Source organism: Mobula hypostoma, chromosome 25, assembly GCF_963921235.1.
Source record: "Mobula hypostoma chromosome 25, sMobHyp1.1, whole genome shotgun sequence".
Taxonomy (NCBI): Eukaryota; Metazoa; Chordata; class Chondrichthyes; order Myliobatiformes; family Myliobatidae; genus Mobula; species Mobula hypostoma.
In genome coordinates, this window is record NC_086121.1 from 1,075,956 (window position 1) to 1,090,844 (window position 14,889).

The 14,889-nt window shown below is 45.2% G+C and overlaps 1 protein-coding gene across 1 annotated transcript in view; it reads right to left on the reverse strand.

The window, feature by feature from the left end:
• The window catches only part of LOC134337748 (uncharacterized), a 49,474-nt gene extending 36,410 nt beyond the window's left edge, over positions 1-13,064 (reverse strand). The window contains exons 1-2 of the mRNA XM_063032975.1: positions 12,997-13,064; positions 8,636-8,731 (exon numbers count right to left, since the gene is read on the reverse strand). Of these exons, the coding sequence (XP_062889045.1) occupies positions 8,636-8,725 (90 nt within the window). The 5' untranslated portion in view covers positions 8,726-8,731; positions 12,997-13,064. The remainder of the gene's footprint in view (positions 1-8,635; positions 8,732-12,996) is intronic.
• Positions 13,065-14,889: the final 1,825 nt, after the last annotated feature.

The following is a 14,889-nucleotide window of genomic DNA, read 5'->3' on the forward strand; positions in this document are numbered from 1 at the left end:
GAACTGGAGCACCTGGATGAAACCTACTTGGTCTCGGGAAGAATGTAGAAACTCAGCAGGAACTCAACCCCAGTCACTGGCACTGTAAGGCAATGCACTAACTGCTACACTACAATTCACAAGGTTGGGAGTCTTTGGAATTTGTTGCCTGAAGAACATACATATTCAGTTTACTCAAGGCTAGGGGAATTTAGGCCACTGTTTATTGCACTTCTCCTTGAAGGGAGATGGTGAATGACTTTGTACTGGGGCAGTCTGTGTGGTGAGAGGGCTCTGATGTTACAGGGAAAAGACTGGCAGCTGCTGATGGAGAAGGAGCAGGGATACAGTTCCAACACAGGCTGGTGGGTCGCCTGCAAGGGAACCCGCAGGTGGTGGTGTTCCTCACCCTTGTCGGAGAAATCCTTGTAGGATTGGGTAATATTCCCCTAGAACAGAACCTTGGTCGCAGGTAGGATTTTTATTACAAAAATGCCAGGCAATGCCATTTCCAGCAATACTACGTCTAACCTCCAACCCCTGGCATTACCGTCACTGCACACCCGTGCCCCCCATATCACCTTGGCATATACCATTCACCAGCCCCCAGCCAGATCTGTCATCGCCATACCAGAACAGGACAGATACTGAGTGTCCTGACTCACCTCACAACAGCCCAAGGGCTTTGCCTCCACCCAGACGGTACATCAGAAGTGTCACAGAGACAGAAACGGCTACGTCTGTGAAACCAGAATCATCATACTGCAAACATTAATACTGCCCTCTCTCAGCACTGCTGGATTGGATTGCTTAATTCTCATTTTCTTTACAGCTTTTAACAAATTACCAGCTTATATTTTTTATAACTACTTATAGACAAGTAACTTGCAAGTTTCCTAGTTGTCACAGTATGTATATGCAGTTGTTCATAAGACCATAAGATATAGGAGCAGAATTAAGCCATTTGGCCCATCATGTCTGCTCCACCATTTCATCATGGCTGATCCAATTTTCCTCTCAGCACCAATTTCCAGCCTTCTCCCTTCTCCCCGTGTCCCTTCATGCCCTGACCAATCAAGAATCTATCAGCCTCTGCCTTTTTTGTAGACCACCCAATAGTAACAGGGACATCAAGGAGCAGATAGGGAGACAGATTCTGGAAAGGAGTAATAATAACAGGGTTTTTGTGGTGGGAGATTTTAATTTCCCAAATATTGATTGGCACCTCCCTAGAGTGAGGGGTTTAGATGGGGTAGAGTTTGTTAGGTGTGTTCAGGAAGGTTTCTTGACAGAATATGCAGATAAGCCTACAGTGCCTATACAGAGCCTATAAAAAGCAATCACCGCACCCCCCCCCCCAAAAGTTTTCATGTTTTATTGTTTTACAACATTGAATCACAGTGGATTTAATTTGGCTTTTTTGACACTGAACAACAGAAGACTCCTTTGTGTCAAAGTGAAACTGATCTCTACAAAGTGATCTAAATTAATTACAAACATAAAACACAAAATAATTAATTCACCCCCCCTTTTTAATTTGACACACCAAATCATCACATGTGCAGCCAATTGGTTTTAGAAGTCGCATCATTAGTTAAATGGAGATCTGTTTTTGGAGATCTATATACAGTCAAGGTGTTTCAATTGACTGTAGTAAAAATACACCTGTATCTGGAAGGTCCAACTGTTGTTGAGTCATAATCTTAGTAAAAACTACACCAAGACGACAAAAGAACACTCCAAGCAGGTTCATGAAAAGGGTATTGAAAAGCACAAGTCAGGAGCTGGATACAAGAAAATTTCCAAGTCACAAAATACCCCTTGGAGTTGTAATTAGTTAAGACAATAATCAAGAAATGGAAAGAATAAGGCACAGCTGTAAATCTGCCGCGAACAGCCTGTCCTCAAAAACTGAGTGACTGTGCAAGAAGGGGACAAGTGAGGGAGGCCACCAAGAGGCCAATGACAACACTGGAGGAGTTACAAGCTTCAGTGACTGAGATGGGAGAGACTGCACATACAACTGTTGCTCAGGTTCTTCACCAGTCATAGAGTTACGGGAGAGTGGCAAAGAGAAAGCCACCGTTGAAAAAAACTCACATGAAATCACAGCTAGAATTTGCCAGAAGGCACGTGAGAGACTCTGAAGTCAGCTGGAAAAAGGCTCTATGGTTAGATGAAACCAAAATTGAGCTTTTTGTCAATCAGTCTAAACGCTATGTGAACGCTAAAGCCAAACACCGTACATCATCAAAACACACCGTCTCTACTGTGAAGCATGGTGGTGGCTGCATCATGCTGTGGGGATGCTTCACTGCAGCAGGCCCTGGAAGGCTTGTGAAGGTAGAGGGTAAAATCAATGCAGCAAAATACAGGGAAATCCTGGAGGAAAACCTGATGCAGTCTGCAAGAGAACTGCAACTTAGGAGAAGATTTGTTTTCCAGCAAGACAATAACCCAAGCATAAAGCCAAAGCTTCATGGGAATGGCTTAAAAACAGCAAAGTTAATATCTTGAAGTAGCCAAGTCAAAGTCCAGACCTCAATCCAATTAAGAATTTTCAACTGGACTTGAAAAGGGTTGTTCACGCATGAGCCCCATGCAATCTGACAGACCTTGATCAGTTTTGTGAAGAAGAATGGGGAAAAATTGCGGTGTCCAGATGATAGAGACCTATCCACACAGACTCAGGGCTGTAATTGCTGCCAAAGGTGCATCTACTAAATACTGACTTGAAGGGGGTGAATACTTATACAACCAATTATTTTATGTTTTATATTTGTAATTAATTTAGATCACTTTGTAGAGATCCGTTTTCACTTTGACACGAAAGAATCTTTTTCTGTTGATTGTGCCAAAATAAGCCACTGTGATTCAATGTTGTAAAGCAATAAACATGAGCATTTTTAAGACGGGGCTGAATACCTTTTATAGACACTGTACATAAAGACTTGGCCTCCACAGTGGCCTGTGGCAAAGAATTCCATAGATTCACCACACTCTGGCTATAGAAATTCCTCCTCATCTCTGTTCTAAAAGGACGCCCCTCTATTCTGAGGCTGTGTCTTCTCGTTTTAGACTCTCCTACCACAGGAAACATCCTCTCCACATCCACTCTAGCAAGGTCTCTCACCATTCGATGGTTTTAATGAAGTCACCCCTTATTCTTTTGAATTCGAGTGAATACAGGCCCAGAGCCATCAAACGCTCTTCATACAATAAAGCATTCAATCCTGTTATTATTTTTGTGAACCTCCTTTGAACCCTCTCCAGTTTCTAAGATAAGGGGCCCAAAACTGCTCACAATTCTCCCGGTGAGGCCTCACCAGTGCTTTTTATAAAGTCTCAACATTACATCCTTGCTTTCATATTCTAGTCCCCTTGAAATGAATGCTAACATCACATTTGCCTTCCTCAACACGGACTCAACCTGCAAATTAACCTTTAGGGAATCCCTTTGCACTTCATTTTTTGTATTTTCTTTGCATATAGAAAAGTGTCAACAATTTCATTTCTTCTACCGAAGTGTGTGACCATACACTTACCGACATTATATTCCATCTACAAACGTATTTCTTTGCCCATTCTCCTAACCTAAGCCTTCCTGTAGCCCCTCTACTTCCTCAAAACTACCTGCCCCTCTACTTGCCTTCATATTGTTTGAAAATGCTCCAGCAAAACCATCAATTCCAGCATCTAAATCATTGACATATAATGTAAAAATAATCAGTCCCAACACAGACCCCTATGGAACACCTTTACAGCATCTAAATCATTGACATATAATGTAAAAATAATCAGTCCCAACACAGACCCCTGTGGAACACCACTAACCACCTTTAGCTAACCAGAAAAGGCTCCCTATACACACACTTTTCACCTCCCACCAATCAGCCACTGCTTTATCGATGCTAGAATCTATCCTGTAATACCACGGGCCTGTAGCTTGTTAAGCAGCCTCATGTGTGGCATCTTGTCAAAGGCCCTCTGAAAATACAAGTAAACAACATCAACCAGTTCCCCCTTCTCTATCCTGCTTGTTATTTCTTCAAAGAATTCCAATAGATTTGTCAGGCTAGATTTTCCCTTGAGGAAACTTCATTCCGAAGAGGAAGAAAGATTCTAAGGGGAGTAAGGGGCGACCGTGGCTGACAAGGGAAGTCAACGACAGTATAAAAATAAAAGAGAGGAAGTATAACATAGCAAGGATAAGCAGGAAGCCAGAGGATTGGGAGATTTTTAAGGAGCAACAGAAGATAACTAAAAAGGCAATACCGGGGGAAAAGATGAGGTACGAAGGTAAGCTAGCCAGGAATATAAAGGAGGATAGAAAAAGCTTCTTTAGGTATGTGAAGAGGGAAAAAATAGTTAAGACCAAAGTTGGGCCCTTGAAGACAGAAATGGGTGAAATTATTATGGGAACAAGGAAATGGCAGACGAGCTGAAAAGGTACTTTGGATCTGTCTTCACTAGGGAAGACACAAGCAATCTCCCAGATGTAATAGTGGCCAGAGGACCTAGGGTAACGGAGGAACTGAAGGAAATTCGCATTAGGCAGAAAATGGTGTTGGGTAAACTGATGGAACTGAAGGCTGATAAATCCCCAGGGCCTGATGGTCTGCACCCCAGGGTACTTAAGGAGGTGGCTCTAGAAATCGTGGATGCATTGGTAATCATTTTCTAATGTTCTATAGATTCAGGATCAGTTCCTGCGGATTGGAGGGTAGCTAATGTTATCCCACTTTTTAAGAAAGGAGGGAGAGAGAAAACAGGCAATTATAGACCAGTTAGCCTGGCATCAGTGGTGGGGAAGATGCTGGAGTCAATTATAAAAGATGAAATAGTGGCACATTTGGACAGCAGTAGCAGGATTGGTCCGAGTCAGCATGGATTTACGAAGGGGAAATCATGCTTGACTAATCTCCTGGAATTTTTTGAGGATGTAACTATGGAAATGGACAAGGGAGAGCCAGTGGATGTAGTGTACCTGGACTTTCAGAAAGCCTTTGATAAGGTCCCACATAGGAGGTTAGTGGGCAAAATTAGAGCACATGGTACTGAGGGTAGGGTACTGACATGGACAGAAAATTGGTTGGCAGACAGCAAACAAAGAGTAGGGATTAACGGGTCCTTTTCAGAATAGCAGGCAGTGACTAGTGGGGTACCGCAAAGCTCGGTGCTGGGACCGCAGCTATTTACAATATACATTAATGATTTAGATGAAGGGATTAAAGTAACATTAGCAAATTTGCAGATGACACAAAGCTGGGTGACAGTGTGAAATGTGAGGAGGATGTTATGAGAATGCAGGGTGACTTGGACAGGTTGGGTGAGTGGGCAAATGCATGGCAGATGCAGTTTAATGTGGATAAATGTGAGGTTATCCACTTTGATGGCAAGAACAGGAAGGCAGATTACTATCTGAATGGTGTCAAGTTAGAAAAAGGGGAAGTACAACGAGATCCAGGGGTCCTTGTTCATCAGTCACTGAAAGAAAGCATACAGGTACAGCAGGCAGTGAAGAAAGCTAATGGCATGTTGGCCTTCATAACAAGGGGAATTGAGTATAGGAGCAAAGAGGTCCTTCTGCAGTTGTACAAGGCCCTGGTGAGACCCCATCTGGAGTATTGTGTACAGTTTTGGTCTCCAAATTTCAGGAAGGACATTCTTGCTATTGATGGAGTGCAGCGTAGGTTCACTGGGTTAATTCCAGGGATGCCGGGAATGTCATATGTTGAAAGATTGGAGTGACTGGGCTTGTATACACTGGAATTTAGAAGGATGAGAGGGTATCTGATTGAAACATATAAGATTATTAAGGGATTGGACACGCTAGAGGCAGGAAACATGTTCCCGATGTTGGGGGAGTCCAGAACCAGAGGCCACAGTTTAAGAATAAGGGGTAGGCCATTCAGAACCGAGTTGAGGAAGAACTTTTTCACGCAGAGGGTTGTGGTTCTGTGGAATGCTCTGACTCAGAAGGCAGTGGAGGCCAATTCTCTGGATTCTTTCAAGAAAGAGTTAGATAGAGCTCTTAAAGATAGCGGAGTGAAGGGATATGGGGAGAAGGCAGGAACTGGATACTGATTGTGGATGATCAGCCATGACCACAGTGAATGGTAGTGCTGGCTCAAAGGGCCGAATGGCCTACTCCTGCACCTATTGTCTATTGAAACCACACTGACCATGATCTATTTTATCATGTGCCTCCAAGTACCCTGAGACCTCATCCTTAACAATGAACTCCATCTTCCCAACCACTGAGATTGGAGTAACTGGCCTATAGTTTCCTTTCTTCTGCCTCTCTCTCTTCTTGAAGAATGGAGTGACATTTGCAATTTACCAGTCTTCCAGAATCCAGTGATTCTTGAAAGATCATTACTAATGCCTCCACAATTTCTTCAGACACCTCTTTTAGAACTACGGTGTGTACACCATCCGGTTCAGGTGACTTACCTACCATTAGACCTTTCAATTTTGCAAGGACCTTCTCTGGAGTTATGGTAACTTCACACACCTTATGCCTCCTGGAACTTCCAGCACAGTGAAGAGCGATGCAAAATACTTATTCAGTTCATCCACCATTTCCTTGTCCCCCAGTACTACCTCTCCAGCATCATTTTCCAATAGTCCGATATCCACTCTCACCTCTCTTTTACACTTTAGGTATCTGAAGAAACTTTTGGAATCCTCTTAAATATTATTGGTTAGCTTACTTTTGGAATCCATTTTTACCCTTTTAATGACTTTTTTGTCGCCTTTATAACTTTTTAAAAGCTTCCCTATCCTCTAACTTCCCATTAACTTTTACTCTTATTATATGCCCTCTCTTTGGCTTTTATGTTGGCTTCGACTTCTCTTGTTAGCCACGGTTGTGTCATCCTTCATTTCGAATACTTCTTCCACTTTAGGATGTATACATCCTGTGCCTTCTGAATTGCTTCCAGAAGTTCCAGCCATCGCTGCTCTGCTGTCATCCCTGCCAGTTTTCTTTTCCAATCAATTTCAGCCAACTCCTTTCTCATGCCTCTATAATACCTTTCAGTCCTGTTCTCACCCTTTTCGATTTTGTCCACCTTTTGCCTTGTAACTCATCCTGTTGACTGCAAATTTGCCCAATCATCAGCCTCTCCTCACTACACATTGCCTCTGTCTGTAAACCAGCTACCTCATCTTCATCACTATTACCTGCCTTTCCTATGATACTTCTTTCATTGAGATATAGGCAGCTCAGGGCCCTAGTCGCACCATGCTCAACCATTTGATTCCTGACTTTGTCTGAGGTCTTACCAACATCTGCCTCCACAGCCTCTCCACTAACTGTTCTGGCCCTCTGGTTCCCATCCCCCTGCAACTCTAGTTTAATCTCCACAGTTGCAGCATTAATAAACCTTCCTGCTAGGATATTAGTCTCCCTCCAGTAAAGGTGCAAACTATCCCTTCAGTACAGGTCCCACCTTCCCTGGAAGAGGGCCCAATGATCCAAAACTCTTATGCTCTCCCTCCTAAACCAATTCCTTAGCCGCGTATTATACTGTGTAATCTTCCTAGTTCTGGCCTCACTAGCATGTGGCATGGGTAGCAATCCTGAGATTGCAACCCTGCAGGTCCTGCCCTTTAACTTAGCACCAACTCCCTGATCTCCCTATGCTGAGTCTCATCACTCATCCTACCCAGGTCATTAGTACCTACATGGACCACGACCTCTGGCTGTTCATAAGATTGCTGAGGACTTGATCCAAGTTAACTTGGACCCTGGTACCCAAGAGGCAACATACCATCTGGGAATCTCCTTCTCACCCATAGAACCTTCCGCCCGTTCCCCTTACTAATGAATCCCCTATCACCACATCATGCCTCTTCTCCCCTCCCCCACTTCCCTTCTGAGTCACAGAGGCAGACTCGATGCCAGACTGTGACTTTCCTCTGGTGGGTCATCTCTCCCCCCTCCCCTCAAAGTACTCTGCACCGGCTCCTTATCTCCTTTCCCCTTCCTGACTGTTACTCAGTTTCCTGTGTCCTGCACCTTGTGTAACTACCTCTCTATATGTCCTATCACCCCTCAGCTTCCTAATGATCCAGTGTTCATCCAGTTCCTGCTCCAACTCCTTCACACAGATTGTTAGAAGCTGCAGTTGGATATACTTCCTGCCTTCCCACATCCTGCAAGAGGAGCATTTCACTATCCTGCTTGTCATCTCCACTGTCTTTCCTTTGCTTTTCTGAGTAAAACCTCTCTTTGCTTAAGTGTCAAAGAGCTAAAGCCTTAAGATAACCATTCTGACCATGTCCACTCAGACAATGGCTACTGTGACAATATTATAGTGGTTATAGTTCTTTGTAACATCTGGAAGCTCCTGTTAGTGTTGTATTATTTGAACAGGGGCTATTGCTTAGCTCTTATCTACAAATTTGAATGGAATGTTTCTTACCTGTGGGGTACATGAAGGGTCGACCATGTTGGTTCACCATCTCTTAGCCTTTAGTCTCTCTGTTCTTGGCTACTAGACTTTTGCAGCTCTACATTTCCAACTCTCTTTGTTCTACATCACTTAATAAAACCATGGTGAAACAACAAGTTTTGTTCCTCTTTCCTGACTTCCAAAAGAATCTTAGATTTAAAACACCTCTAACAGCACCAACACAGTCAACTCACCGGACCACACAGCGTTGGAACCAGCTCCCTGTGCCGTGGCTCCAGGTTTGGTAACACGTGCTCTCTCTCCTCACTAGAACCAGACTCCATGTTGCCCTTTATACAGGAAAAATCCACAACAACAACAGTTAGCAAATGGTAAGAAAACACCCCACCGCTGTGCAAAGATTTGCTGCAAAATTGATTTGTAAAGCAGGCGCGGCATGAAATGTCCCCCGTATAGGTATTGAAAGATATTTCCCCCCAGGATCAATAAAGTATGACTAAATGATGGTGACGCAATACAAAATAATATCTGGGCAAATAAAAGCTGATCAAATTTTGAAAGTTCAAAGTAAATTTATATATGTCACCACAGACTATGCTGAAGATTCATTTTCTTGCAGGCATTCACAGAACAAAGAAATACAGTAGGATCAGTGAAAAACTACACAAGGGACTGACAACAGCCAATGTGCAAAACACAACAAATTGTGCTAGTCATAGTCATACTTTATTGATCCCGGGGGAAATGGTTTTTGTTACAGTTGCACCAAAAATAATAAATAGTAATAGAACCATAAATAGTGAAATAGTAATATGTAAATTATGCCAGTAAATTATGAAATAAGTCCAGGACCAGCCTATCGGCTCAGGGTGTCTGACCCTCCAAGGGAGGAGTTGTAAAGTTTGATGGCCACAGGCAGGAATGACTTCCTATGACGCTCTGTGTTGCATCTCGGTGGAATGAGTCTCTGGCTGAATGTACTCCTGTGCCCAACCAGCACATTATGTAGTGGATGGGAGACATTGACCAAGATGGCATGCAACTTGGGCAGCATCCTCTTTTCAGACACCACCGTGAGAGAGTCTAGATCCATCCCTATAACATCACTAGCCTTACGAATGAGTTTTTCGTACAGAAAACAGAAAATACTCGGCAGGTCAGGCAGCATCTGTGGAGAGGTGAACAGAGTTTGCCCTTTTTCAGGACAGGCAAAAGTTAGAAAACAAGCAGAGGAGAGGTTTGGAGAATTAAGAGGAAATGTTAGGGTGGATCAGGAAAGATTGAAAGACTGCAGAGAAGGTGGCTGAGTATTGATAGGGATGCAGATGCAGATCCAACCAGAAGGGATTAAATAAGAGGAACAGAGGAATGGGAAACAATGCAGAACAAAATACCACAGTGATAGGATACCTGACATTCAGAGGTATTAATCAACAAGCTCCAAAACCTAGGGCTCTGTACCTCTCTCTGCAACTGGATCCTTGACTTCCCTTAACAGGAAACCACAATCATTACAGATCGGAAATAACATCTCCTCCTCCCTGATAATCAACACTGATGCAACTCACCAACGTCTGTTCCGCTCGCTCTACACCCACGGCTGTGTGGCTAGGCACAACTCAAACACCGTCTATGAATCTGCTGAGCTGGCAGAATCTCAGATAGCGAGGAGGAAGCATACAGGAGCGAGACAGATCAGCTGCCTGAGTGATGTTGCAATAACAATCTCACACTCCATGTCAGCAAAACCTAGGAAATGACTGTGGGCTTCAGGAAGGGGAAATCAGGAAAACAGACACTGGTCCTCAGCGAGGGGTCAGCGGTGGAAAGGGTGAGCAGCTTCAAGTTCCTGGGCATCTGCGTCTCTGAGGATCTTTCTTAGGCTGATATATTGATGCAATTATGAAGAAGGCATGATAGTGGTCATCTCTCCAGCGTCATTTTCCAACAGTCTGACATCCACTCTCACCCCTCTTTCACTCTTTGTATTTCTGAATAAACTATTGGCATCCTCTTTTATATTATTGGCTAACTTACCATATTTCATCTTTTCCCCCTCTTGTGTTGGTTTTTAAATTTCCCAATCCTCTAATTTACTATTAATCTTTTGCTATGTTATATGCCTTCTCTTTTGCTTTTGTTCAAAAGATTCAAAAGTTCATTTATTATCAAAGTATACAACGCTGAAGTTCTTCAATTCTCTGGGTAGCTATGAAACCAAGAAAGAAAAGGAAGCACAATCATCAACCCCCAAGTCCCACCTCCCCACAAAAAATGAACAAAAACAGAACAGGTACATTGATCCCCAAGTCCCTCCTCTGGTACAAAAAAAAAACAAACAAAATGGATCAGGCACATAGACCCCTAATTCCCTCTCCCCGCACAAAAACCTAGAAGACTGGGCGAAAAGACACAGAATATAAAAACTATAAGACTGAAAAAAAGTCTTTGACTTCCTTTATCAGCCACGGTTGCTTCATCCTCCCTTTAGAATACTTTTTCTTTGGGATGTATCTGTCCTGCACCTTCTGAATTGCCCCCAGAATCTCCAGCGATTACCGTTCTGCCATCATTCCTGCTAGTGTTCCCCTTCCTCTTCAACTTGGTGGCCAGCTTCACTCATATATAATTCTATCATATTATGATCACTGCTTTTGAAGGGTCCCCCAGGACTCACCCATTTGGGATGGAGATACAAACAAATTTTCTCACCTAGAGAGTGGTGATTTTCTGCAATTCTCTCCCCAAGACAGTTGTGGGTGCAGTTAAGGGAACATTGAAGAGGAGAGTCGGTGGATTTTCATATATTAATGGGATCAAGGGATGGATGCAGAAAGTGTAACTGGGCCAGAATGTTCCTAACAGAACTCAGTAATGGTTCAAAGGTTCATTTATTATCAAACTATGTATGCAGTATTGACTTCTCCAGATAGCCACGAAACAAAAATCAACCCCCTCCTGCAAAAAATACTAAAAAATTTGTGCCAACTGGCAGCAAGAGAAAGCGTCAACACGATCAACAATTATCTGGCAGCAGTGAGCAGCAGGCTGTAGGCACTGAACACTCGCTCGCCTTCCGCATTCGCCTCGATGTTTCGATCTTCCTCGATGCTTTAATCAACAAAATGGAGTCAATCACGGGCTGGCGCCTCATCTCTAAGCTTCGCCTTGAGGCCCACGCTCGTCTTCAGGAATTTCCTTGGAGGCAGCAGAGCACTCGATCACTTAGTTGACCTCCAAACTGTAAATTGCAGACTCTAACAGCTCCAGAAACACACTTAATATAAAAAGACGTACAAGAAGTGGAATAAAGAGTTTCATGGACTATCTGAAAGGTGTGGCCCCAGGAATCGTTGCTCGCTGGCTCCAGGGTGGATCAGTAATGGTGTCAGTCAGGGAATAAACAGGGATCCTGTTCCCTCGGTTACTGCCAAGAACCCACTGTTAACATTGCCCTGGCGTCCTGTGCCATCCAACAACACAGTGAAGATTCCGGATTGTTTAATGCCTTTTCCAGTATGCAAGTGTAGAACAGAATGAAATAATTGTTACTGCCGATCTGATGCAGCTAAAAAATAACCCACAGACGACAGAGAACACAATAATAATTTTTTTAAAACCCACACACGATAAATATGAATACATAAAAGAGCTTAGATAGATTATATGCCCATAAAGTGACGCTAGGCGGTACATCAGGTGACTGACGGGAAATGATAAACTAACAGCGGAGTTGGTGAGTGGAGCTGTTAATTAGCCTTTCAGTGGGATGACAAAGGAATTAAGTCGGTGGCTGAACTCGACCCTCCGCCCAGCCAAGTCAAATCCAGTGTACCCCCAGAAACCAGGACACTGCCGCACCCACATGATCCCCAACAACCCCCTGCCGGTCACCCCGCACAACTCCCACAGCCCACGGCTCCCGGTCACCCCGCACAACTCCCCGACCCACGGCTCCCGGTCACCCCGCACAACTCCCACAGCCCACGGCTCCCGGTCACCCCGCACAACTCCCCGACCCACGGCTCCCGGTCACCCCGCACAACTCCCACAGCCCATGGCTCCCGGTCACCCCGCACAACTCCCCGACCCACGGCTCCCGGTCACCCCGCACAACTCCCCGACTCACGGCTCCCAGCCACCCCGCACAACTCCCACAGCCCACGGCTCCCGGTCACCCCGCACAACTCCCCGACTCACGGCTCCCGGCCACCCCGCACAACTCCCACAGCCCACGGCTCCCGGTCACCCCGCACAACTCCCACAACCAATAGCCCACGGCTCCCGGTCACCCCGCACAACTCCCACAGCCAATAGCCCACGGCTCCTGGTCACCCTGCACAACTCCCCGACCCACGGCTCCCGGTCACCCCGCACAACTCCCACAGCCCACGGCTCCCGGTCACCCCGCACAACTCCCACAGCCAATAGCCCACGGCTCCTGGTCACCCTGCACAACTCCCCGACCCACGGCTCCCGGTCACCCCGCACAACTCCCCGACCCACGGCTCCCGGTCACCCCGCACAACTCCCCACCCACGGCTCCCGGTCACCCCGCACAACTCCCCACCCACGGCTCCCGGTCACCCCGCACCTCCGCTGGACCACACTCCACCCTACGTCCGCTGTCCGGGCAGTAGCTCCTGCCCAAACTTCCGCATTTTCTAGATGCGCCGCGTCAGATTAAACCCCACCCAGCGCTCCCTCACTACTGCCTCCGATACTCCCTCAGTACCGCCCCTCCCGTGGCGGGCTGCTCCTTCATTACTGTCCCTCCACAGGAGGTGCTTTCCCCGGCGTTTTTACCATTTATCCCGAATTCAGAATTCACAAATGTAAATATGCAGCATAAGCTTTTGATAACCACAAGAGTATTGAAAATAACCTAATAAATGTCGAACAATGACAATCTTGTGTGGCGCCCATTGAAAGAGTTAAACAAATAGAACGGCCATGGAGTGGTACAGGATGGAAACAAGCCCTTCGGCCCAAATGGTCTATGCTCCCTGCTAGTCCCACTTGCCATCGTTTGATCCATAACCCTCCAAGCCCAGCCTGCTGAGTTCATCAGTACCCTTTGCTTCATAGCATTTTCCCCTTAAGGAAAAACATCCTGTCTGTTTCAATTTTTATTAATAGTGTTTGCTGACCACCATGGTACTGTGGCACCTCATTCACTTCTTTCTTCCTCTTCCCTCGGACCATGCCTTGAATTTCGGTTTCCCACAGATTATTTTCCTTTCCCTGTCACCTTGAGTACTTGCCTCCCTTCCCCAGACCGTCAGAGTCAAAGTCAAGTTTATTGTTATCTGCACAGCTCCAATGTCATATTTAACATTGCTGACACCACCACTTCCATCAGCTGAATCAAAGGCGGTGACGAATCAGCATACAGCGGGGAGACTGAAAATCTGGCTGAGGGGTGCCACAACAACCACCTCTTACTCAGTGTCAGCAAGACCAAGGAGCTGATTACCAACCAGGAGAAGGAAACCGGAGTCCATGAGCCAGTCCTCGGTGGAATAGGTCAGCAACTTGAAATTCCTCAGTTATTATGTGTCCTGGGCCGAGCATGCAAATGCAATTACACAGAAAGCAGGGCAGCACATCTACTTCCTTCGGAGTTTGTGGAGATTCGGCGCTACATCTAAAGCTTTAGCAAACTTCTGTAGGTGTGTGGTGGAGCGTACATTGACTGTTTGCATCACAGGCTGGTATGGAACAGAAAATCCTACAAAAAGTAGTGGATATGGTCCAGTCCATCACGGGTAAAGCCCTTCCCACCACTGAGTACACCTACGTCAAATGCTGTACACAGGGAAACAGCATCCATCATCAGGGACCCCCACCACCCAGGCCATGCTCTCTTCTCACTGCTGCCATCAGGCAGGAGGTACAGGAGCCTCAGGACCCACCACCAGGCTCAGGAACAGTTATTACCCCTCAGTCATCAGGCAGGAGGTACAGGAGCCTCAGGGCCCACCACCAGGCTCTCGAACAGTTATTACCCCTCAGTCATTAGGCAGGAGGTACAGGAGCCTCAGGGCCCACACCACCAGGCTCAGGAACAGTTATTACCCTTCAACCATTAGGCTCTTGAACCAAAAGGGATAACTTCACTTGCTCCATCATTGAAATTGGTTGCCAAAATCTACGAATTCACTTTCAAAGACTCTTCATCTCATATTTTTGATATTTATTGCTTATAGATTTATTATTATTGTTTCTTTTTGTATTTACACAGTTTGTCATCTTCCACACTCTGGTCTTAGCACTCAAGTTGGGAGGCCTTTCATTGATTCTAATAATGTATTCTAGGGGTCACCAGCATACGTATGGAGTTGGAATTATTTTAAACAAACAAGTATCAAAATGTCTTATGGGATATTGGGCAATATCCGACCGACTGCTTTTAGTTAAATTAAGGGGTAACCCTTTTAACATTAGCATAATCCAAGCCTATGCGCCAACAAATGATGTAGATGAA